General features: G+C 69.6%; 1 protein-coding gene across 2 annotated transcripts in view; it reads right to left on the bottom strand.

Moving 5' to 3' along the window:
* The window catches only part of WSCD1 (WSC domain containing 1), a 19,142-nt gene extending 957 nt beyond the window's left edge, over window positions 1-18,185 (bottom strand). Inside the window, exons 1-7 of one of the 2 annotated variants that reach the window (XM_039254535.1) lie at window positions 17,655-18,185; window positions 13,373-13,487; window positions 11,747-11,931; window positions 8,804-8,925; window positions 2,105-2,264; window positions 1,665-1,829; window positions 370-570 (exon numbers count right to left, since the gene is read on the bottom strand). In XM_039254535.1, coding sequence (XP_039110466.1) covers window positions 370-570; window positions 1,665-1,829; window positions 2,105-2,264; window positions 8,804-8,925; window positions 11,747-11,931; window positions 13,373-13,487; window positions 17,655-18,081 — 1,375 coding nt within the window. In that variant the 5' untranslated portion in view covers window positions 18,082-18,185. Of the gene's footprint in view, window positions 1-369; window positions 571-1,664; window positions 2,288-8,803; window positions 8,926-11,746; window positions 11,932-13,372; window positions 13,488-17,654 lie in introns of those variants that run through there. The other variant, XM_039254536.1, reaches the window with a different exon arrangement.
* Between the last annotated feature and the right edge of the window lie 7,179 nt (window positions 18,186-25,364).

Here is a 25,364-nt window from a genome sequence, read left to right as displayed (position 1 = left end):
GGGGGGGGGCGGGGGGGGCACGTGCAGAGGTCAAGCATCACCCCAACAAAATTTGTGCCACCAGCACACTCTCACAGCAGCCCCGAGGCAGGCCTGCCCCGCTGTGTCAGACGAGGGGACTGAGCCGAGGAGGGCCCGGGGGTCAGCGGGGGGCAGGGACGCCTGGAGGCCACGGCGCAGACCTCGGGGACAAGCAGAGACCTGCCTGCCCCGCGGCCCCGCCCGCACCTGCTGGACGCAGCTCCCCTCTGACCGCTCGGTTCCCCGCCGTCACCACCATGACCTGCGTGTCTCGATCCACGGCGCGTCCCGCCAGCAGATCTGGGGCGTGAGGCCGCGCAGGCCCGCCCGCCGACCCCTCCCACCTACCTTTGCTCTTCCAGTTGCGGTCGGCCGCGTAGCCCAGGTGGCCGGCGCACTTGCGGTTGAACTCGGCCACCAGGGACCTGTACGGGTTCCGGATCAGCAGGATGGCCGAGTCGAACATCTCGATTTCCCTGCGGCCGCTCTCGTGGGTCTTCACGCAGATGGTGCGCCGGCTCCGCCAGTGGTCCTTCTCGCCCTTGAACCCTGGGGGAGGGGAGGCCCCTGAGCAAGGCGTCCGGACACCCCCTCCCCCGCAGCCGGAGGAGCTGGACGCACTTCCAGGAGACCCCAGAAGCCTGACCTGAGTCACAGCTCGGGTCGCAGCTGCAGGTGCGGCCAGTTGATAGAGGCTCAGAGAGGGCGTGTGGCGCACAGCAGAGCCAGTCACACACGTCCCACCAAAGACGACCGTGTGCTGGTCTGTGCTGGACTTGACATTGGGGGCAAAGGGGCTCAGGCGGGGTCTGGCGAGACAGCGGCCCTGGGGCCATGCCGCGCGCAGGGGCTCGTGGGAACACGGAGGAAGGGCCGGTAGGGGTGTGGAGGGACGTCACTGAAGGACTCCCTGCCACGTCCCGACAGAGCCCAGGTCGGCCAGCCCGGGACACGCGCTCCAGACACGAGCGCACGATTGTCCTGGGCTCCCGGGGACCAGGTCAGTGGGCAGGGAGGGGCTCTTTGATGCCGGGAAACACAAGCCGCCTTTGAACCTGGGTTCGCCCACTGGAACCCAACACGTTTCAGACGCGCCACGGCCAGACGCCACAGGCCACACACCACGGGCCTTCACTTTGGCTCCTTCTGGCAAATGGCTGAGAAGGTCCAGGGAAGGGGGGCCAGACCGCGGCCGTACACACGGGATCTGGTCCCCGACGCCCTGGGGCCTGCCCCGCGGGGACCCTCAGGGACCTCACGCAAGGCGACCCCAGCCACCGGGCCACCTGGCCGTTGCAGACGGAGAGCGCCAGCTGTGAGGACAGGTTGGGCCCCGGGGCCAGGTGGTGGTGCAGCCTCACGGGGCCCAGAGCGGGCAGGATCGTCCAGCCGCCCCCCTGTGGCCGGTGACACTCGGGCCCCGTCCAGGGACCCCTCCCCTGGCTCCTCCCACCAGACCAGACCCTCGGCCGGGCCCAGGGCCTTAGGGAGCCAGCGTCAGGGTGAGAATCCAGAGAAACGTGCCCATGCCCGACACAGACGCCTCTCGGGGACCTGAGCTCTCAGCCGGCGCATGAGCTCAGCCCGCGGCACAGGGAGCCTCGCTAGCCCCCGTCTACACCCGCTGCAGCGGCCCCACTCACCTTTGTTGTACAGCGTCCCGTCAAAGTAGTAGCTGCCGGTGTAGAAGCCGGTGGCGTGCTCGATGAGGTGCCGCGCCCACGTGTTCCCGGCCCCGGGGAAGCTGGACAAAGCCACGAACACCTTGGACTTGGCCGGCAGGAACCTGCGGTCCGTGCAGCGGGTGTCTGAAAGGCCAGAAGCTGACCACTGACTGCCCAGCAGGCGCTGCCGACCCCAGACTCCCACTCCTCAGGCGGGGAAACTGAGGCCCGGGGAGGGGTGCCACCTGGCCGCAGAGACAGCCCCCGCCCCCCCGCACCAACATGGACCACTCTCCCTCCCCCAGAGGCCAGGGAGTTTGCCCAGCACCGCCCCACCCGCCCCCGCTCGGCGCGCGGCCACACGGCTGCTCCAGGCCCCCGAAGCGGAAACAGCGGAAGCGCCTGGGGAAGCGACTCACCCTGCACGGGCGTCTGGTAGACCTCGCAGTACTCGGCCAGCCTCCGGGCCTCGGGCCCCCGGCCGCACAGCGAGCCGTCCGCGGCGTCCCGCAGGCTGAACTGGGGCGTGGGGTAGGCGCAGTAGCAGTCCCAGCCCCGCAGGACGGCCAGCGGGAACTCCTGGGAGGGAGGGGAGGGAGCGGCTGCGGCGGGTGCCCACGGCCGCCCCCCCCCCCCCGCGCCCCGTGACCCCTCCGGGGAGGCCGCCTCCGCGGAGCAGACTGCGGGGGCGCTGGGCGAGCCCGGGCGCGGTGCAGAACCTCCCTGGGTTTCACCGCTGAACAAGGGCAAGAAGACCCGCCCAGCACGGGCGGGCGCGCACGCCTGCTGTGCACCCCACGCCCGCTGCCTGCCCCCCGTCCCGCAGCCCGGGAGCGTCCGGGGGGGGGGGGGCGGCCACAGGAAGCCGCCTGCACCCTCGGCTGCGCCGCACAGACCTTTGTATATTTTACCCACAGCGCCACCTCATAAATAATGAATAAAAGGAAATCAGTAGCGTTTTCTGCGCGCGTTTGGCAAAGCCGAGGCGCGCTGTCCCTGCTCTCCAGGAAGCCGAGAGGAGGACGCCGGGCGCTCCCCTCGGGGAGCCGTCCTCTGACTCGGGGCACCTGAAGGTCTCAATCCTGAGATCCCGCCCGTTGGCCCCCCACCCAGCCCCCAGGCCCGACGGACGCAGGTGGGAAGCCACTCCCCCCGCTGCACACACGACCCTCTTTCTAGGCGAGACCCACTGAGAACAGACCGTGAGGAAGACCCGCGGCCGCAGCGGCCCCAGCCCCCACCGGCCACTCACTTGGCCACAGCGTGGGGCCAGTGTTGGGGTGCAGGGCCGGGGCCTGGACGGGGGCGCGGAGCAGAGGCTGACAAGCCCGCCAGCCGCTAAGGCGGGGCTCCCCCCACACGCGCCATCCCTCAGCGTGACGCGGAGTCTGTCCCCACCCGACATTCTAACCCCGCCTCAGGACATGAGCGTATTTGGGGACAGCGTCGCCCAAATTCCGTTCAGTTAAAATCTGGCTGGGGGGCCTTCAATCTAATCTAACTGGCGTCGTGACAAGAGATTAGGACACGGACGGACAGACGACCGTGTGGACGCAGAGAAGAGACGGCCATCTGGGAGCCCACAAGGCAGGCCTGAGAAGGAGCCCCCCATCTGGGGCTTCCGGCCTCCAGAACCAGAGACGAGCCCGTGTCGTACCAGCCCCCGTCTGTGGGACGTCGTTCAGGCTGAGCTCCCACACCGGGCTCCCTACTGGCCCACGCGGAGCAGGCCTGTGCCCACCTCAGGACCTTGGCACCTGCTGCCCTTGGCCTGGAACGTCCTACCCCCAGACGCCCCACTTTCTCAAGCCCTGTTTTCACAGAGGCCTTCGCTGAGCACCCCGTTTCAGGCCTCCACACGCTTCTCACCCGCATGGGGCCCCTGTCCCGTCGCTGAGCCGTCCGGCTCTGCCTCACGTGACGTAGGACCACAACGGGGCGCTGCCCTGCGACCTGTACAGTCAGCTCAGCCGCACACACCGGCCCACGGCGGTTCCTCGCCCGCCCCCCCCCCCCCCCCCCCCCCCCCCCCCCCCCCCCCCCCCCCCCCCCCCCCCCCCCCCCCCCCCACCCCCCCCCCCCCCCCCCCCCCCCGAGAAAGGCCCGCGGCCCCTCCCCCCGCACCACACCCCAGTCCCGTCTGTCCCACGGGGTCGTCTGGGCAGCATCCCTCGTGCAGACGTGGCATCTGGGCCCCAGGGGCGCCGGGGCTGTGCCACGGGAGTGCGGGCGGGCGGGGACCGTGCCCGGTGACAGTCCACACCATGGAGGACGCTTCTCGGACGCCTCACGAACGACGAGGAACCAACGGGCTGATGCACGAAGCCCCCCGCCCATCAGGTGCAGGTAACACTGGGGCCTGGGCCCTCCGGTCACCAGGGCCCCGGGCGCCGCTGCCCGGATGTCCTGCTCGGGCAGGAAGACGCCAGCGCGCGGCCCGCGCCCCACCTCGCAGCAACCCGGCCCCTCAGCTCCCGGAGTGGATTAAACGGTCAAGTTTCCGGGCGTGCACGGAGCGGGGGGGGGGGGGGGGGGGGGGGGGGAACGGAAATGTCGTTTTATTTACAACATAACCGCTTCAGGACATCACCAGATTCTGAAAACACAGAACAATTTTCAGCCCCTTGGGGATTTCTAGGACACGATTTCCATAAAAATTAAATATTGATGAATCTGCTCTCCGCCAGCGTCCCTGCTGCCCCTCCCCCACCCGGGCGTCAGAGTCAGAGCAAGAGAGCGAGGCGATGGGAGGCGGAGGCCAGGACACAGACGCGGGCGTCTCCGTCACGGGGTGAAAGGGGCACCTGCTCAGCCTGCGTGGGGTCGGGGGGTACGTCTCCCCCCAAACTCCACGCGGGGCCTGCTGTGCGGGGCACGGGGGGCGGCGCTGCCTGTGTGCACGGGCACCGGGTCACAGCAAGAGCTGAGCTCCCCGGGCGCCTGGGGTCCACGTGCGAGGGTGTGGCCGGGGCCAGGGAGGGGCGTCCCCCCAGGTCGTCTGGGCCTCATCACCTCTGTCTCGTCCCCCGGGAGCGCCTTGCTCGGGGTCCAGGGTTGCGGGGAATTACAAAGACGTCAAGTTTGTTTCGGAGGGGAAACTGAGGCATGGAGGCAGGTGGCGAGGAGCCCGAGACCTCGGGCTGTGAGAGGGCAGTGGGGACAGAAGCTTCTGGACTCCCAGCCGGGGCTCAGCCACACACCACACTCAACCCCATGCACACAGACACACGAATCGTTGGGTTTTTGGTGAAATCTTCGAACCAGCACAGAGCTCACCGTGCCCCTTCTCTCCGGAGGGGGTCCGGGCATCCAGGCCCAAACAGGACAGACGCTGCAGGGGGGGATGGGGGTGGAGGGGCTGTGAGCTGTGGGCGGGACTTCCTCTCTAGGCTTGAGTCGGGGAACCCGCCCGCTGGGGGTCACTGTGCGTCTCCCTCCCGTGTGGCTGCACAGCGGGGCCGTGTGGGCGGCGCGGGGGCCGTGGAGGCAGGCCCAGCCCACAGTCACCGGCAGGAGCCTGGGGCTCCGAGTCGCATCCACAAGAATCCGTGAGAATGCCACGGCTTGGGGCCACGGGACCGACCAGGACCTCAAGGCGGACTCGGCCACACAGGGACATGCACCCTTGTCAGTGACTCTGAACCCATCGTCCACGGCCCGTCCTCACAACGGGGCCAGAAGACTCGCTTCGCAGAATGTGCCGGAAGGCTCACGAGCACATGCCAGAAATGCACAAATCCTTCACTCCAGCGATTCCAGAAATGTCTGACGACACAGCCCGAGGAGAGAGTTGTGACCCTGCTCACAGGCCGGCCTTCGGGAAGGTGTTCTACGAACAGCGGGGCCGGCGGCCACGAGGGACACACCCGCAAAGGGAAGAAGTGAATCCACATACACTTGGAATGAAAGACCAGGGGCCGGAAACCGGTACTGGTGGTTTTCTCAGATGTGCGGAAGCTACACGTGAGGTTTAAGTCTCCACCTCCAAAGTCTCCAAATTGTCTAAACTAGATACGCGTCCCTTCTGCAGCCACCCCACCCCCACCTCCCCCACAACAATAAACGTTCCTTAAAGACACACGTAGCGTAAGACCCCAAAGCTGTGCGGGACGGTGATCTACCCAAAGGACCACGCAGCCTTCTCGCAAAGAGAAACCTTCCCGACATCGAGGTGGCTAATCCCCAGAACCCAGACCCTCACAGACCCAACCCCTGGCAAAGCCGGGGTGGGGGGCAGCCCCCCTCGGGACAGACTGCACCTGCCTCGATGCAGGTGGGTCAGGCGGGCCGCGGCCGCGCAGCAACCAGCCGGCCTTCCCACGGCGCCCGCGCTGGGTCAGCGCCGCTGATCACCAGCCACAGAAAAGGCCTAAGAACGTCAGCGGAAGTGCCCATGGGGGCGGCGACGGATCTCGTGCGGGGACACTTACGCCCCGGGGCTGGAGACCCCCTTCATCCTCGCCCCCCGACTGTCTCTCAGCAGAACCACAAGCAGCCGCGGGGACAGCGGACCTCAGACCCCTCTGATCTCTGGAGGAGTGTGGCGAGCTCCCACTGAGCGCGATTCCCTGGGCGGCCCCAGCGAGGGGCCTGCGCACAAACGCGGCCGAAATCACCCACCCCAGGTCCAGACGGACCTCAGGGTGCAACCCTGAACCAGCCCCCCCGGCCCTGCTCACCTTCCTCTGTCCAAACAGAGCCGGTGACAGCGCCCCGAAGAACGGAGACAGAGCACGGGGTCTGCCTATAGCCCCCCAAAACCGGAGGAGATTGCTTCACTGTGTTCTAACGCACAGCAAGCCGGCTGGGCCCCCACTGCCAGAGTCAGATGGTCCAGGTGCGGAGAGCACCCCAAATTGTTCTTTTTCTGTCCGGCCGCACTCCTGGAGCTCCCCAAACCCTCGTAAGCAACCGGCAAACACCAGTAGAGGCGCCGCTGTGGCGCTCGGAGGCGGCCCCCAAGGTCGGGCCCCCCCCCCAGCCTTGGCTCCCCGGCGACCTGCGCCACAGTCCAGAAGACACCTCCGTGTGGCCCGCTGCGCCCACGTCCTGGGGTCTCTGCGCCTTCCCGCCAGATCAGCAGGAGGCCAAGGTGCCCCTGACGCCCTGTGGTCCCGGTGCCGCTGGCCTTTCTGGGAGAGGGTGCTGGGCTCCCCAGGGGGCCGGGCGGCGCCTTTCTCACCCCTTCAACGTGCAGGGAGGAGAGAGAACAGGTCCCTCTGCAGGCTGCCCCCCCAACCCCCCGTCCGGAGGCCCCCCCCCCGTCCCCAGACCTCAGCCTGGAGGTGGTTCCCTGCTGCTCCTGGGGGCAGTTAGGAAGGGCGGGTGTCCCCCAGGTGTGGCGCGGGGCGTGTGCGGCCGAGGCAGCTCTGGGGCGCTGGCGCTGGGGGGGGGGGGCTCTGCCCGCAGGCGCTGGGTGGGGGCGGGAGGGGCGGGCACATCCTAAGTCGAGGATCCACTAGAGGCGCTGTCACTGCTCCAGGAACCCCGCCCTGGGGTGAAGTGGGAGCCCCCAGACCCCGGCGGAAACAGCGCTAGAGCCGCCAGCGGGGGGGGGGGGGGCGCCTGAGGCTGGGCCCCAGTTAGCACGACGCCCCGGGGTGATGCCGAGGGGCTGGGGGCCGCCGTCTGGGAGCCAAGGTGGCGTGGAAGGTGGCTCCACCCGAATGCGGCCCACCTGGGTGTTACCCCGGCCCACCTGGGTCTGCCCCCTGCCCGCGGCCCCGCCCCTGCCCGCGGCCCTGGCCCCCTGCCCCCCCGGCCCCCTGCCCCCCAGGGGTGCACACGCCACGGCGTCTCACCCGCAGCCCCGGAGCTCCGTCCACACCGGCCGTGCTGCACACGGTCCCTCGCCCCGCACGCAGCCCCGCCCCGCGCGCCGCCCACGCGCACCTTCCCGCGGGCACGTCCCGCCCTCAGCTCCGCCCCCTGAGGCCCCTTCACCTGCTCGGGCGCTGACCGCCCCCACCCCGGGCTCTGCCCGCACCCCCGTGGGCGTCGGTCCGCTCGTGGAAACAACCAGAACGCTTAACAGCGGGGGGGGGGGGTAAATACACCACAGGATGTCCCCTGGGTGCTAACACGGAGCGGCCCGTCCCCCCCCATCCCGCGGGTTGGGGGCGCAGCACGGGAGCCCCGGAGCGGCGGGTTCTGGGGCCCGCGGGGTCACAGTGTCGCCCCTCGGAACCCCGGGAGGTTACAGCAGGTCACGCAGGGCACCTCCAGGTTTACAGACCGCGGCAGCCCGGCCCGGCCCCGCCCGCTGAGCCGCTCCGATTCCTGGCGGGGTGGGGGTGGGGGGCCCCTGTGCAGGGGAGCAGGGGCGCGGCCGGATGTCCTGAGCCCCGAGGACGTGCCGGCGCCCGGAACTGCCGGAGACGCAGAGGCCCGCGTCACAGGCTGCAGTCTGGGAGGACAGCACGGAGGAAGGGCGCCGTCCGGGGTCCAAGGGAGGCACGTCAAGAGGAGCCAGGGAGGGCGCGTTCCTCTGCGCCCTGGGGCCCGCCTCCTGCACCTCCCAATCTGCAGGGTCAGAACCGCCCCGACCCACTGGGTCCAAATCCCAGCGCCTGACCTAGGGGTGCCGTGACCTCGGGCCTCCGTTCCCGCCCCTACAAACGCAGAGTCCCAGCGCCCACAGCTTCGTGCCACGCCCGGGGGCCACTCTGGGGCCGCCGCGACCCTGCCGCCGACCTCTGTGCTCTGGGGCCCCAGGTGGCCCCGAGCAGCCCCCCCCCACCCAGAGCTACTGTGACAGACCGGTCGGTGGCCTCGGAGCCCCGTCCTGCCTCTGCAGAGTCCCCCTCGCGGGAGCCCAGGCTCAGCCCAAGGCGCACCTGTACCCACGGTCCCCGAAGCCAGGTTCACGGGCTGCCCTGTCCCCGGGGCGACAGATGACCCGGCCACTGTCCCCGCTCGCCGAGCCAGCACGTCTCGCTAACAAAGCCCGTCGACTTAACAACTGACACGTGTGTCACGGCCCCCACGGGGAAGGCACACGTGTGTCACGGCCCCCACGGGGAAGGCACGGCCTGGGCGGCCACGCGAGTCCCCGCCCCCCCCCCCCCCCCCGCCCCCCCCCCCCGCTCCCCGCCCCCGCTCTTGTCACAGGACCTTACCTTCTGGGAACAGAAGCCCGAGCAGGCCTCCACGGTGGCGTTGGGCTGCGCCAGGGAGTCGGGGAAGCTGTGGGTGCCGTTCTCCGGCAGTCGGAAGCACCCGCGGTACGCGACGGTCCTCCCTGCGGGGACACAACGGGCTTCTGGAGAGAAGCGGTGCCGCCGCCAGGAAACAGGCGCGAATGTGCTCGGGGGGGCAGGTATCGCACCAGAGGCAGCCCTCCCTGGGCGAGCTGGGGGGAGCGTGTCTCTGGAGGCCACGGTGCCCAAACCTCGTCACCCGGGGTCACCTCGTCACAGGGGCCACGTGGCGGCGGCCGCGGACCTCAGGCCTGCGTCTCCTGCCGGTCTGGGGATGGCACCCACCGCCCCCTCTCCTTCCTTCTCCTCCCTCCCTCCCTCCCTCCCTTCCTTTCACAAATCTGGACCACACATCCCTTACGTGCCAGATTCTATACTCTGTGACCCGAGAGGCTGATATTCTGGAAAATTCTATGTCCCCACAGCACGGGTGTGAGAACTACATCTGTTAATGGGAAATCTCGCTGTGCTGCGAGACCCGCTTGTCTCTGATCCTGGATTCCCGCCAGACCCCACCAGACCTTCTGGTGGAAAAGTCCAGCCCCTAGCTAGCTTCCTTGATGACTCTTCTGGAATGTTCCAGCTCCGAGGGCTGGTGCCTCGTCCACAGCAGCCAGCAGCCCGGGAGGTGTCTCTGTGCGCAACCGTCTAGTCCACACGGTCCCCTCGTGCCCGGGGCACAGTCCAAGCACAAGGGCACCTCCAAGGTGCTCCAGTGCTGCTGGGCTCCCCTTCGGGGCACTCACTGCCCGGGAGTGCTCCCTGCCAGCGAGAAGCTAAAATGGAAGGCGGGTGGCCACCTGGTCAGCGGAAGACAGAGACCCCGGGGCCTCAGCCCCTGGAGGAGGGCGGCCAAGCGCAGCCGTGCAGCCCACAGGCTGGCGGGAGGGGCAGCCTCACAGCTTTTCGGCCTTAGCCGCGACATCGGCTGCAGCCGACCCCGGACCCGGGGCTGCCTGAGTGACAGGGCCGTGTGGCCCCACCCAGAGGGCAACCCGGAGCCAAAGAGCGAGCTTTGAGTCGGTGGTCCGCACGCAGGAGGGGCCCAGAGCCCCAGTGTGGACGGTGTCTGAACCCAGGGACCTCGAAGGTCCAGGGGCCGACCGGGAAGCCTGTGCAGATGTGCAGGTAACGGGTCAGGGCCCGGCACAGAGCGGGCGTCGATGACTGTCTGCTGGGTTGATGGCTTGTCAGAGACGCCACGCTGCGTGGTCGGGACCCCCGCGCCGGCGCTCATGCCCGGCCCGAGTCCCCGACCGCGTGCTGTCTGAATACAGACGCCCCCACGCACAGCGCCGGCGCTGGCTGTCACGCGCACCCCGAGCGGGCGCAGCGGGGCTTCCGTACCGCGGGGCAGGCTCGCTCGCTGCCCCGAGAGCCCTCCGGGGACCCCCTAAGTCCCGGCCCCCCTGGAGCGTGTTACCAGCGTCACCAGGCCCACGGCCGTGAGGTGCGGCAGCGGGACGCTGGGCGGCCCCGCCGCAGAGCCGGGCCGGGCGAGGGCCCTGGTTCTGACATCCCCACTCCCGGCCCGGCCGCCGCATCACAAGGACGCCCCGACGCGGGCAGGTTATTTTAGAAAGAGGCCTTGGACGATCACGTTAAGCGGATCCGGGGTGAGTCCTCTCGCAGCGAGGACGCATCTGAGTTTCACCGCACCTCGCGCGGCACCGCAGTGGAACTGCTTGGGGGTCTCTCTGGCTGCCCGGGGCACCAGCTCCCTGCGCCTCGCGGCTGGCGCCTGCCTCCCGCGTTCTGTGGTCTGGGGTCGTGAGCTCATCCTCGGTGAGGATTTATCTACGGGAACTCGGTTCGCCCGGGTCGGTGGTGCTGCTCTAGAGAGGCCGCACCTGCTCTGTCGGTACCGCCACGCCTCCCAGAGGCGACTGTCCCGTCGGGGCGTCGATACCAGGCAGCCGGTGAAAATTCGAATGTCGAACAAAACTCACCCAAATGCAACCAAAGCAAGGGTTTCGCTTTGGTTTTTGTTTTGTTTTTAATTTCACCTCCAGCTGAAGTCAAAACACCTGGGTTTTTCTACCCTTCTGAACCGGTAGGGGGGATTTTGTTCTGAACCTAAGGTTGCACGGACCGATACCGGGGTGGAAATCTGTGCGCAGCGCTCAGTCCGACCCCACCGGCCCACAGCCTCCTTTCCTGCCCGACTTGGACACCGAAACCTCGGCTGCACTTCCTTTCCTTTCGTGGGCGCTTAGCTCCGCACAAGGAACGACCAGGAAACTTCTAGACCCTCTGGCCGTCCTTACTGCTGCACATCTAGGTCGGCCTGTGCACTTGACCAAAGAGACTGGAACCAGAGAGGCCGACCAAACTGCCTGCGGCCACACAGCGCGTCGCAGACACACCTGAGCCGCGGCCCACACGGAAGCCGCTCTGCCCGGCCGTGCGCCCCGGCGGCCCCGGGCCCCCACGGGAGCCCTGCTCCTGCCCCGCGTGGCCTCGCCCCGTCCCCAGTTCCCATGTGAGCTCGCCCCCTGCAAGGTGGTGGGGAAAAGAGGGGCCTGGTTCTTCCCCGCGTGCCAGTCCGGTGTCTGGAAGGGGGGCTGCGGGCGCGGAGGCGGGGCGCCGCGCGGGAGGCGGGGCGCCGCGCGGGAGGCGGGGCGCCGCGCGGGAGGCGGGGCGCCGCGCGGGGGGCGGGGCGCTGCGCGAGGGGGCGGGGCAGGGGTGGGACGCCGCGCAGGGGGTGGGGAGAGGGAGAGCAGGCCAGGAAGGCGTGGCTGCGGGCGGGGCGCTGCGCGAGGGGGCGGGGCAGGGGCGGGGCGCCGCGCAGGGGGCGGGGCGCCGCGCAGGGGGCGGGGCGCCGCGCAGGGGGCGGGGCGCGGGGCGGGGCCGCACACTCACGCTTCCTGGAGCTGGGCTGCAGCTCTTGCACGCGGTACACCGACAGCCGGCCGACGCCCCCGCACGCCGAGCCCTTCTCCCCTTTGCACTCGTGGTTACAGGCCTCCGGCCCGACGCTGGTCACGGGGAGCCGGTTCCCGCAGTAGCACTCCGCCCCCGCCTCCAAGCCCGCGTAGACGTATGACCTGCGGGAGAGCGTCCTGCTGACTTCCCGCCCGGGTGCTGCAGCAGCGACCAGGTCAGGGTCTAGGTCAGGGTCAGGGTGGTCTGGGGTCGGGTCTGGAGACGAGGCGGGGACCCGATATCAGGGTCATTGGCTGAATGTGGGGGGCAGCCCTTCCTCTGTGGTAACCGAATCCCATCAGCCCCCTATCCGCCCCCTCCCCCTGCTCTGGTCACCCCGAGCTTTGTCCCCAAGCCACTGCCCGCTGGGGCTGCGGGTCCTAGGCCGCGGGCGCTGGGTACCGGCCCTCAGCGCGGCCGGAGGGGAGCCCGACTCTGGCACGTGTGAGTCCCCGTGTGCAAATACCCCAGCGCAGACGGCCGCGCACGGAGAACGCAGCCCTGCGCTCCCCGCGTTCGCACAGACTCAGGGCTGAACCCGCGAGTCTGAAGCGCCTGCCCCCACCGCGCGGGGTCGCCCGTAAGGAGGCAAGATTGCAAATGGGACCTGCCGTGCGCCACACAGGATGTTAGCTCGGGGACGGGGCCCCCAAACCCAGACTGATCCCCTTCCGGCCACCCGCTAGACTGCCACTTGGTACCGCCCAGTCTGTCTCCCCAACTGCCGGGAGGGAGAGGGGACTGTGTCCCTGTCACTTTTACTCTGTCCAGACTACAAAAGCACATCCAAGCAGGGACCTGCCCTTTCCTTCCAGCCTCAGTTTCTCCATCTATAAAATGGTCACAATTAATCACACCCAACCGGAAAGTGGTGAGTGAGAACTTAAGTCGCAGCAAACGTGGACGAATCTAATGTCACAGAAACAAGTCCCCAGCAGCCCCTGCTGCGTCTGGTGCGGCCGGCTCCCAGGTACAAGTGCACACGCATGCACTCAGGAGGTTGAGCTGGGTGCCATGGTGGGAGAGGCAGGTCCCTGGCACACGGCTGCTGCCTGCTAATGGGGGGGGAGGGCACAGGCGGCATCAGAATCGGCGAATCTGGGCATGAAGCCCAAGACAGAAACATGCCTCTCCTGTGGAGCTAGAAGGGTCCTCGGAGAAACACGGAGGGGAAGCCCTTTACCATAGTTTTTTTTTCTTTATTTTTTAAAATGTTTTATTTCTGAGAAAGAGAGAGAGAGAGACAGAGTGTGAGCAGGGGAGGGTCAGAGAGAGAGGGAGACACAGACTCTGAAACAGGTCCCAGGCTCCGAGCTGGCAGCACAGCGCCCGACGCGGGGCCCGAACCCACGAACCGCGAGATCGTGACCTGAGCCGAAGTCGGACGCCCAACGGACTGAGCCCCCCCCGGGCGCCCCATACTGTAGTTTCAACACTGAGGGAAACCGAGGCCCAGGGGAGGAAAGCGACTCGCTGGCCGGCGTCTGATCCGTCCAGCTCCCCGGCCGCCACGGACGCCTGGCTCGGACCGTCTGAACCTGCTTCCGCGCGAGCCGCACTCACCGCTCAGCGCACGCGTCCTGGCAGCGGGAGACGGTCATCTTCCTCAAGTCGAAAAACACGGCCCCCTTCAGGGTTCTGTCCCGGCCACTGTCACTGAAGCACCCGACGTATGTGCCTGCGGGCGGGAGGCGCCGCAGAGACTCAGGCCCCGGGGACGGCGGCGGGGGGGGTGTGTGTGGAGGGGACGGGAGGGGTCCTAGCCCTGGGACACCCCCCTCCCCCCGGGACGGACCGGCCGGCCAGGCTCTTCTCAGAGGCCCCTGCCCCTCGCTCCCTTCCTGCCTCTCCCTTAGTCAACGGCCCACTGTCCCCGCAGACACCTGCCAGGGGCTGGCGTCAGCCCGGACACCCTGTTCTCCAACCCCAGCTCTGCCGGCTGACCCCCTCCCCCACCCGCCCCCCACCCCTCCCCGCCCTGGGCCTCTAGAGGCCTCCCTGCCCCCACCAATGTCCTGACAGGCAGTTTCTGTCACCTCCTTGTGACCCAGAGGGAAGACCTCAGTTACGGAAAGTCCGACCTTCGCTGAAACACAGAAGAGCTGGCCAAGGGGAAGAGACACTCCAAGAAAAACCCCGCAGTCCGGGGGGGCGTGTAGATGTGTGTGGGGCTGTAAGACAGCCGTCCCGCGTGGGAATCGATAGCGCCAGGGACGGCTGAGCCCTCGCCTGGACACTGGGGGGACGTGACCCCGCCAAGGGGGAGCCTGACACAGCCCTGCCCGTCACCCCGACTCAGAGGGGTCTCCCAGAGACGCCCCGAGAAGGCGAGCACGGAGCGGGCATGTGCGGCGTGTGAACGCACCGCCATGTTGTGCGGGGGCTCACACGGTCCACGCTGCCTTCAGCCAGTGGCAGTGCCAGCCGTGCACGGGGCGCCCGTGATGCGGACACTGCCGTCTCCCCCGGCACGTCAGGCCGGGCACCGCGCAGCACACGCAGCGGGAGGGCGGGGGGGGGGGACACACCCACGGCCTCCCTGTGGCAAGATCCTGGCGGGCAGGCGAGGCTCACGGTGCTCCGGCCAGGATCGCGGTCCCCAGCGGGGGGCCCTGGGCCGCCTGCCGAGGGGGTTGGGGAAGTGGACCCACCAACCTCGACTCCCGGGACCGAATCCGGGAACGACCGTCCTGTCTGTGAACGCGCCTGACGCCGCCTCTGACCTCAGCTAAGTTACAGCCACGCTCTGTGCCTCAGTTTCCCCAACCATCCACCCACCTGCCTCACCCGGCCCCAGCCCCTTTTCACCTGCCCCGTGTGGACCTGCACCCACGCTCTGCCTCCCGCCCGGCCTTGACGGGCGCCCCCGACCACTCCAGCCACTCCTTTCTCCCCTGACGGCCACCCGGACGCGGCTCCCAGGCCCCGACTCAGGAGAGGCCGCGCGGGGTGAGGGCCGCGGTGGCTGGAGACCGCACTCCGCCGTGCCAGGTCAGTCGAGGCTCACAGAGACCTCGGGGCGGCGGAGGGCAGAGGTCACCCTCGCCAGTGTCTGCCCGCTGGAGGGACCTCTCTGTCCCGTTGGCGCCAGGCCGCCCGTCAGCTGGCAGGCCGCCCCCCACGCCCGTCCACAGGCACCAGCTCACGCTCAGGACCCGGAACCCCGGGGTCACGAACATGACAGACCCGAGGGGCCGCCGCAGGAAGAAACGCCTACGCTCGGCCGGCTGAGTCAGTGAAAGGACACTAATATTGGAGGAATTTCTGGGGTGCTGCTCAGGGAAGAAGAAAGTCTAGTACGGTTTTCAATTAAACATCCAAAACACAGGCTCAGGGGCTGCTCAGCGTTTATCACCGTTGATGGGAAATTAACCAAAAGCGTGTAAAGGGGTCTGGGCTCACGACCCCGAAGGCTGAGGCTGGCGGCTGTGAAACGTGCTTGGGGCAGAGTGAGGGGCACGAACCTAGGCATCCCCACCCTCCCTGGGCTGCAAGGCCTGGCCCGTGCAGCCCCCCCCCGCCCGCCCGTGCCTCAGTTTCCCCATCTGTAAAGTGGGCTCGTGCCCTCCCCCCGGGCTCGCGGAGGGTTGAGAGGGGGACACCACCTCCTCATCGTACGGCCGTCTGGAGGTGAGTGAGTTCTCGGGCGGGGACGGCCATCCCTGCGCTCTAGCCAGTGGGCCGGAAAATAGTAGCTGCACAGTTAGCAGAGCAAGGAGCGGGAGGAGGGGCAGCCGGACCTCGGTTCTCCAGAGAACGAGGTACCGCCGGCCGTCTGACGGCGCGGCCGGGTCTGGGGTGCTGGGCACAGGGTGTGGGAGGCCCGGGACCAGGGGCTCGCTCTGGCGGCGCAGGGGGTGGGGAGCCCCCTCTCCTGGAAAAACCGAACGGCCCTCCGGCTCTGCCTGAGGCGACGGTGTGCGGCGAGGAAGGGCCCCCGCGGGACACGCGGGGACACGCTCTGGGGCGGATTTACGACTTTGGGCTGAAACGCAGGCGATGCATTACTGTCTGTGACTCCGCATCTGTTCGTTGGCGCCTCAGAACGACGCGGCCGTGCAGACACCGGAGCGCCTTCGGAAATCACCGCCGATAAACACAAACTGGCGGCGGGAAGTCACTGTCCCCCCGGTGAACGTGCGGGCGTCCCGTTCCGCTGTGCACGGTGTCCAGGGGATGACGAGGTGCCCGGCGGCGGACGGGCTCGCGCCGCTCCCGGCTTCGCAGGGGCCCCTTGCAGGAGCGTGGCGGGCTGCCCGGCCGGCATCTGCCGCGCGGAGCCGCTGCGGGGTGGGGGGGACGGGCTTCCCGGCCAGCGCCCCCCCCAGGCTGCCCCTCCCGCCCCCTGACACCATGGCCTCCCGGGAGCACAAACGTATCCTCACATTCTGGGGGGCCGGGGCTCAGAACTGTTGTAACAGCCCACAGGAGAGGGGGCGCTGACCCGCTGGCCGATCAGGGCCCCCCATTCTGCACGGGGAGCCTGAGACTCCTACCATTAACCCTTCACGTGCTGGGTCACGGGGACGCTGGGGGTCGCCAGGGAGGAAGCCAGGGAGCTCCCAGAGGGCGCCCCAGGGGCTCAGGGCGGTCCCCGGCGCCACCGGCTAAGACCCCTGCTGCTCAGTGTGACCCTCACCCTGTTATCGGCCGGTCCCCTCAGCCGTCACGGGACCGGCCACCGCGTCTCTGGGTCCCGGGACACGGCCTGAAGCCAAAGGCGCACCCCGAGCCTGCCCTCTGCTGGCCCTGCCCCAGTCCTGCAGTGCGGGGTGCAGATCCGCCTCTGCCCCCACAAGTGGACAGAGGACAGTGGACCAGTGCATGGGTCCCCAAAAAGGTAAACTGAGAAACAGAGAGGAATTGCAGCAAATCTGTTCAAGGTCACAAAGCCGATAACCGGCAACATCAAGAGAGAAACCCAGGTCCGTTTTCAAAACCTGTGCTCTTTCCACGGCTGCTTCTCAAGGACTCCATGTTGACTTTGTCAGCCATTCACACTTTAGTCTAAATGAGTGATGGTGTAGTCTGCATAGAGACCCGGCTTCCTGGTGTGCTGGGGCAAGTCTACGGAAGCCAGGCCTGTGTAACGTGAGCTGCAGAGTCAGCTCCTCACGTCCCCCTCATTCTTAGGCAGAAGCCTCACTGAGGAAACCCCCAGCAAGGGCTCCAGCCTCTGTGACCTCAGAGAAACTGCCTCCCGTGGAGACAAGACTGTACCGCCCTCCCGGCCTCGGTCAGAGTCTCCCCTCGACTCGAGGGCCAGGGAGCTCCTCCTCCTCCCTGGACCTTCTCACCATCCTGAGAACAAAGCCAGACTCCCAGGCCTGCGCTCCTTCCCCGTCCACCGCCTCCAGGCTGCATTCCGAGATGCACGCTCAGCCCTCCCTCCAAGCCCCTTCCCTGGACGCCTTCTCTTCCCTGCCTCCTCCCCACTCCCTGGCGGCGTCCTGGGGCCACATTGCAAACAGGCCACGGCCACTGGGAGCCCAAAGCCGGGCAATGACCTCGGCAACTTTACCGAACTCCTGCGCACCCGCGTTTCCCGCCAGAGCGGGCGGTCACCGGGACGGCAGTGCCACCAAGGGGACAGTGGCGGGGGCGCCCCAGTGCGGAGCCAGGCGGCCATTGAGAATTAAGAGCTGCCCGTTCCTGGGCGCCAAGAAATGCATCAGGTCCTCCAGCCCGGGGACGCGAGGTGACCCATCGAAGGTCACCAGTCCAGTCTGATCCTGAGCCAGGGCCCCCACCCCCAGCCGAGCGCCCCTGTGCGGCCGGGATCGGGTGGAGCCCCCCGGGGCTTCCCCACGCGGGCCCCCCCCCCACCCGAAGGGGGACCACCTACCTGGGCTGCCGGCGGCCGGCCCGGGGGCCTGTGGGCGCGGGGCGGGCGGGCCCTGGGGGTCGCCCATGAGGTGGTGGAACCAGCCTCGCCGCGGCGGGTGCGGCTCGTTGCCGCGGGGCCGGAGCCAGCGGGAGTGGGGCCGGGCCCGGGCGGGGGGTCTCCGCAGCACGTCCACGCCGAGCAGCAGGTCGGGGCCGACGCGGGGCCCCTGCAGCGCCCGGCTGTCCAGCAGGCCCACGCCCAGCGCCACGGCGGCCACGGGCAGCGCCTGCAGGGGGCCGGGGGCGCGGGGCGCGGGCGGCAGGGCCCCGCGGGCTCGCTGCAGCAGCAGCACGCTGCCCGCCATCAGGTAGGCGGCCGTGAGGAAGAGGATCAGGAACTGCATGCGGCGAAGCAGCTTCTGGAGCCGGAAGGACGGCTTGGCCATGGCCCCGGGCGGCGGGGCTGCCAGCGCCCGGCCGGGGGGGCGCCCGGGGCCGCCGGGGGCCTCACGCCCGCATCCCGGCGCCAGCCTGCGGTCCCCCGGGGCCAGCTCGCGGCAGGGCTGCGGCCTCTGCCCCCGGGTCGCCGGCTTCGCCGTCGCCGAGCTCTGACACCTGGAAGAGCAGAGAGAGCGCGCTGACACCGACGGAAGGGCCCGCTGCCCCCGCTGCCCCCCGCTGCCCCCCGCTGCCCCCGCTGCCCCCCGCTGCCCCCCGCTGCCCCCGCTGCCCCCGCTGCGGGCCCGGAGCCCCTCTACTCCAGGGGAGCCCTGTGCCGCGGGAGCACCAGGCACGGGCTCAGTCCCCTCCCCGCCACCGGCTCCCCGTGACACCGGGCGGGTCGGTTAGGCCTCAGCCTCCCCATCCACGAAATGGGAATGAGGCCCCCACTGGGGCATCAGTGAAGGGCTCCAGGGCAGCTCCGCACCGAATCCTCACTTGTGTATTATCTCATTTAACCCTCAGGGCAGCAGGCCAGGCGGACACGGTAACAGCCCATTAGACAGATGAGGCCAAAGGAGGCAAAGTCACAGAGGCGGCGGCGAACCGAGGAGCCCGGGTTTGAAACAGCACGTTTCCGAGTGGCCCGGCCAGTGATGGACACCAGCACGAGGGCACCCGGCCCAGGGCAGGCGTACACAGCAGGCACTCAGTACATGTGTCCAGTCTGCCGAGTCCTTCCTGGGTGTGCATGGGGACGGCACGCTGCGTGCTGCAGAGGCTTCGGGGGGGGGGGGTGCACCTGCTACCAGGGCCTGGGGGGCCCGCGGGGGAGCCAGGAGGGGGCCGCCCGGCCTCTGCGCCCCTCGGGTCGGCGGTGCCTACGGAGCGCGCGGCGAGGGGCCGGCGGGGGCTCCCCAGCTGCCGGGAGCCCCGAGCACAAGGACAGTGTTGTCCCGGGAAGAAGGGCTCCGGGGAGCGTGACTAACGCGGCCGGGCGCCCCGCCAGGCCCCGCAGCCCCTCAATGAGCGCTCTGTGCGCAGGGAACGGCGGGGCGTGCGTGGAAAGACAAAGTTTGGGCTCCTGGGGGCTGGCGTTCCGGGCGAGGCCCCCGGGGGGCGGGGGGAGCGCAGCGGACGGTGGATTTAAACCCGGGCAGCCATCTCGGTGGCGCCTCCAGAGCTCCTCTTCTCCCCGTTACGCTGGTGCGCGCCGGGCCCGCCAGCCGGCCCGGGCGGATCTGTAAAACCGCAGAGAAAATCCCAGGAAATCCCGCCTGATCCCGGCTCCAGCCTCGGGCCGCCAATCGCCCTGCGAGGCCGCGGCCGCCATGCTGCGAAGCCACAGATCTGATCACGGCGCTCCCTGCTCAGAACGCCTTTCAACGGCTCCCCGTGGCGTCCGGGATGAACTCCCAGCTCCTCAGCGTGACATTCAAGGCCCCACGCGGCCTGGTCTCTGGCCAAGCCCCTTGCTTCCGCTTCCCGCCACACGCGTGTGCAAGCGCCGGAGCACGCCCTCCCCGCGCCTTCACACACCGCCTCCTGTGTCTCTTCCGCCCTCTCAGCCCAGCGAATCCCTGTGTCCGCCAAGGCTCAGCCCCGGTGTCTCTTCCTCCAAGAAGCCCTCCCTGACTACCCCACCACCGCACCCAGCACACAGCACTCAGCACCTGGGACAGGGTCGGGCGTCCACGCAGGGCCGGCCGCCCCCAGCCCTGTCCCTTCCTGGCGGGGGGGCTGCCCGGTCTGCTCCCAAAGGGCCCCTGGTCACGACACTGGGCCTCTACCAGCAAATATACACTAAACAGGGAGAAGGAAGGGCCCCGCTGTGGAAGGGAAGGGCGGCCGGCGTTCGGGTCGGGAGCCCAAGGTGTGCGGGGCGCGGGGCTGTGCCCAGGACTTGGGGACTCGCCGCAGGAAGCGCGTGGTGGCCGGGGCGCCGCCAGGGCCCATCCGTCAGGGTTCCAGGGACCACGCCCGGCTTCCCGAGTCCTCTCCGGGGCCACCCCGCCCAGAGGGGCGTCCTGGTCTGGGGGGGCTGGCGTGGAGGTGGGGACGGCCACTCTCAGGCCCCACTGAGCAGCGGCCACCCTGAACTTTTAAAATCAAGAAGCTGGTTCCGGGCCCAGAAACACCCGCCTAGGGTTGGGGGGGCCACGCCTGAGCGTCGGGAACGCGTCCCCCCCCCCGACCGCCACTGTCACACCTGCCACTGACCCCCACGCCCTCGCCTGTCCTGGAGGTTGGCGGCCCCCAGGCGGGGCACCGGTCACACCCCAGAGCCCAGCGCACGGCCAGCAGCACAGGGAAGGGAAACGTTTGCTGAGCGACTGCAGGCGAACGCAGCCCGGGGGTGGGGGGACCCACAGCACCCGCACAAGGGCTCTGGCCAACCCGCCGGCCCCTGGGGCGCGCCCGCCACCGCGCGTCTGCCCTCCTCCGGCGTCAGCGCGGGGCCAGCCCGGCCCAGCTGCTCCGCACGCCCCACCCCGCGGGCCCCCATCTCGGAGCCACGGCCGCCACGGCCCAGCGGGGGAAGTGCCCCGCCCCGAGGTCAGACCCCAGGGCCGGCGCTGCCCGGGCCACCTGCCCCCGCGCCCTCCCGGGCCGCGAAGCCGCCCACTTCCCTGTCCCCGCCGGCTCGGAAAGCGGTTCCAGGCACCCCCATCAGCACCTCTTTGAAAACAAGCCAGGTCCAAGCTCAGGGAGGTGGGGCCGCGCATGGCTTCCCCCCAAACACCCCAGATGCCGCCGTGGGGGCCCCTCCGCCCGTGCACTCTGCTTTCCCACGTGGCACCTCCCAGCTGGGAGCCAGCAAAGTGCTTCGGGGGACGAGGGCGGTGGGGCTGTGCGCACGGCCGCGGGCGGGACCAGAGCGGGGCAGGCAGGGCTCGCGGGAGGGTCACCCTGAGTCCCCGCTCAGGAGTGAGGTGATCGGGGGGCAGGGGGGCTTCCGGGGTGTCAGGAGGCGCCTGGCCTGCGCGTGGGATGGGGAGACGCTCCCGCCTCTCTGCAAGGTCGGGGGTCAGGGCCGCGGGCAGGTGAGGGGTCGCAGGGGGGAGAGGAGGAGGGCAGCCCCGTGGGGCCCGGGGGCTGGGGAAGCCCTCATGTGACTCTCCCTCCGTCACCCCCCCACCCCCACCCCCGGCCAGAGAGGACACACAGTGGTGGGGGGGGGGCTCCAGAGGCCCCCAGGAGCACCTCAGCCTCTGTGGCCAGGGCAGTGGGGACCGGGACCCTCTGGGGTCAGAGCCACGGGGGGAGCCCCCGGCCGGGCTCCGCTCCGGAGTAGCCCTCCTCTGCCTGTTCTCACCCCTGCAGCACCCCCCCCCGCCCCGCCCTGCTCAGGCTCCGCGCACATTGTCTGCAGCCTCCAGGTCCCGAAGGCTAAGCCTAAGAACGTGATCTTCCTAAAGGAAGAGCCAGCAACGCGCGGACGGCAACGTGTCCCCAGGACTCGGACGCCCAGGCCCCTCAGCCTGACCCCCGTCTGCCCGCCCCTTCCTCTCAGCTACCCTCCCAGAAGGCCCCGCCCCAAGCTCAGTGCCCCAGGCCAGCCCGCTCTTCCAAGGCCAGCAGGCCTGGGACCCCTCGCACGGCTCAGACATGCTTTGTGGCCATCAAGGTGCAGTTCTAATGCCACCTCCTCCAGGCAGCCCTCCTGCTCCCCGAGGCGGAGCTCCACGGCGGGCTGACCCTGAGTGCTATGTCCTGCCTGGAGTCAGGGCTCGGAGCTGCTCTGCCCACTCTCCCAGCCTGGGAGCCCCCTGCGGGCCCTCGGGGGGGGGCACCGGACAGACCCCAGGAAATCTATGTCCCCACCCCCCTCCAGTGCTCAGGCCCACGGCACCTGCATCCTGGGCCCCCCACCTCTGCGCCTTGGAGGCTCCAACCAAAGACAGCAAAGGACCCACAGAAGTTAAATCTCTGGGCCCTCGGGCGGGACAAGTCTGGGGAGTGGGGAGGGGGCGGGACCCCGACTTAGAAGAGGCGGATATTTTGATCCTCTGAAGGCAGAACTTCAGCAGAAAAGTCCAAAATAAGAAATGTTGCTAAAAAAATGTAAGCAGAAGAGAAAAAGGCGAAAACTCCATTCAGTGCAAAGGGGCGGGTGCCTTCCGTCACACCCGCCGCCGAGGCCTCCCTGCCGCACCACGCGGGTCACTGTCGCACACACTGACGAACGGGTGAGCGACGCCCCCGTGAACCCCGAGAACTCAGCACCACTGCCCCCCGCTTCCAGACGCAGCCTCGGCCACACCGAACCCCAGCTGTCGGGCCCCGCGTTCCCCGTACCCGCCCAACAGCCTTCCCCGGCTTCACCGCAGGGACTGAGCCGGTCCGGGCACCATGCTCGGGGCTGGGGGCCCCCGCGGCGGCTGGCGCGGCCCCTTCTCGGCGGGTCCATCTGAAGGGGGACCCAGTCGGGAACGACAGCCTAGGGCCACCCCTCCGGGTGAACGCCTGAGGCTGAGTCAAGCCCCCTTGGGCGAGCGTGGGGGCAGGACGCAGCTCAGCCTCACCCCTTCTCGGCTCCCGCGGTCCCTGGGATGGGGGATTCCCAGGAGGGGTGCCGTGGGCGCCACCGGCCTCCGCACCCTCCTGGCCCCCTGGCGCCTGACGGCCGCCCTCTGGGGGGGGCTCGCGTCCGCAAGGGTGCCCAGCGCCAGAGACGACAAGCCCGGGGGAGGGAAGGCGCGTCAGGAGCCGACAGGTGCGCTCGTCAGCAGCTCACTGAGCAAACCCAGCCCGACCTTCCACACGCGGCTCACGTCCACACCGGCGGGGCGTGCGGTCCCTCGCCAACCGCGTTCTCGCCAGGCGGCACACTTCCCATAACCGCGGCAGGCTCCCCACGGCTGCCTCGGGGCTGAGCCGCGGGAGCACAGGCGCGGGAGCACGGGGACCCGGCCCTTCAGGAAGGCAGCGGCTCAGGCGGGATGCAGCCCTGGCCTGGCGGGGGAGCCCAGGGCAGGCCAGGCCGCCTCCCGGAGCCGCCGCCGTGACTCTGTGACTCACCCCTGGGGCCGGGCCCCCACTGCCCTGCAGCGAGACCAGAACCTGATGGGGCAGATGGGGACTGGCCTTCTGCCTGACCCAGGCCACAGGCCACACCCCACGGGGCTCCAGCACCCGCCGAGACGGGGGAGCCCCTCACCCCAAAGCCACCTTCCAGAGGAGCTGGGACACACTCAAGTTGGGAATGGGGGCTGTGGCCGTGCCGGGGGCCCGGGGCTTCTCCTGGGGAAGGGGGGCTGCCAGGCTCAGCCCACCCTCCGGCTTCCTTCAGGGAGTGTGCGCGGGAGGCCAGCACCCTGCTGCCCTCAGAGGGGCTCTGGGGGCCCCTGGGGCACCTTCTCCAAGGGGCTTCTGAGGCCCCGGCCCCGGGTGTGGGGATGGCGAGGGGCACACTTGGGGAACCTCCCCCTTGGCTTCTCTCCCGCGCTCTGCAGCCATCAGACAGACAGCTCTTCCCTCCTCTCCCCTCCCCACCGCCTCACTTCCCTGGCCGGGGCCTCCCAGGCAATTCCGAGGAGAAAACAAAGGCCCCCCGACTCCTGACCCAGCGAGGCGCCCCCACCTGATGAGCTCTCCACGCACTGAGGCGCGCGGTCCCAGCGATAAGAGGGTGACAGAAAAGTAGTGGAGTTCCCAGTCTGTCCGTCCGCAGAGCAGCCCCGGAGGGGTGCAGGGGGGGAGCCGGCACCCCGGCGTCCGGGGACCCCTGCTCGGACAGGACAGGGGTCCCTCTGCGCCCCTGCCCGGCCAGCACCCACCCCGCGGCGCTGACGCCCGGGAACAGACCCCGGCGGCCACCCTGAGGCTCCAGACTTGAAAGAAAACCGCAGGGAGCAGCCTCGGGTCCTGCTCCGTCCACACGCAAAGCTCTACTCGGGGTGATTTTCCCGACAAAAGACATAAATACATACGTTTCGCCTTTGCCTCCGTTCAAGTTCACCGAGAGACCACGGACAGAGCCCCCCGCTGACCGGAAGCCCCGCTCGCAGCGCGAGGGGGAGCTGCTCCGGTGACTGACCGTCTCCTGCGAGGGCAGCGCGCACCCCAAGCCCCGCGCTCGCCAGCTGCCCGCCGAGCTGCTCTCCCTCCGCGCACGCTGACGGGCGCCCCGGATTCCAGGAGGGGACACCGCGGCCGAAGCTGCCCTGCGCGCCCCCGCCCACCCGGGGCCCCTCCCGAGCGCTGCCCCCGCGCGCGCACCCACACCCCCCTCCCCTCCAGCCGCCCGGAGCAGGTGCACCCCCGCCGCGCTCCGGCCGCGTCTACACAAACTTGTTCGCGGGCGGCCGGGAAGGAGCGCGCCCGCCGCCGCCCGCGCTGGGGTCTCGCCGGGGGTCTAGCCGGGGGTCCCGGCGGGGCGCCCCGGGGACAGGACTCACTCACCCCGCGATCGCGGCCGGCTGGGGCGCCCGCTCCCGCGGCCACGCGCCCGCTCCCGGGCGCCGAGCCCCGCAGCGCCCCGAGCGCCGGCGCCCCCCCGCAACCCTGCGAGCGGCCCAACGCGCCCCCCGCGCCCAGGGCGCCGTCGCCGGGCTCCCGGGGCTGCGGGCGTCCGGGCGGAGCGGGCGGCGCGGGCGGGCGCCGGGCGGGCGGCGCGGGCGGCGGGCTCTGCACATGCTCACTCGCGCGGCCCGGGGACAGCGGCCGGCCGCCGCCGCCGGGTCCTAGAGGCGCCCGCCGCCGCCCGCCGCGTGGGAGGGGTCGCGCCGGGGGCGGGGGCCCGAGGCGAGCGCACGCGGGCCGGGCGGGGGCGGGCGCGCGGGGCACGCGCGCACACGCCGTGACACACGCACACCCCCCACCGGCGCTGCCACACTCAGACACAGACACACGGGGACAGACCAGACGCTCCGTCTGGTGCAGACACTGAATCACGGCCCCCCAGCCACACTGACAGCCACGCTTTCTCACGTGCGCGTGTGCGCACACACTCACTCACACACACACTGGGCTCTGCCCCACTCACTCGCAGGGCCCGGGACGCCGTGGCAGGCACGCACACGGCGTCACCCGGACACACGGGGTCACTGTCCCCCGCACCGCAGGGCTGCACACCCTCAAGCACAGACACACGGAGTGGGCCACGCACAGAACCGCCGGCCCACGGCGGCCACGGACCCCAGCTCGCGTGCCTGCGCTCGGGGCAGGACCCCGGCCGCTGACCCGCACCCTGGGCGGCGGCCCACGGAACCGGAGCCACACGCCCGAGTCCCTGACGGACGCGCTCGCGTGTAGAGTCGCACGGGCACTGACCCCAGACACACCC

The sequence above is a fragment of the Hyaena hyaena genome, unplaced genomic scaffold (assembly GCF_003009895.1).
Source record: "Hyaena hyaena isolate Hyena2069 unplaced genomic scaffold, ASM300989v1 scaffold_492, whole genome shotgun sequence".
Taxonomy (NCBI): Eukaryota; Metazoa; Chordata; class Mammalia; order Carnivora; family Hyaenidae; genus Hyaena; species Hyaena hyaena.
This window is presented reverse-complemented; position numbering and strand designations above follow the sequence as displayed.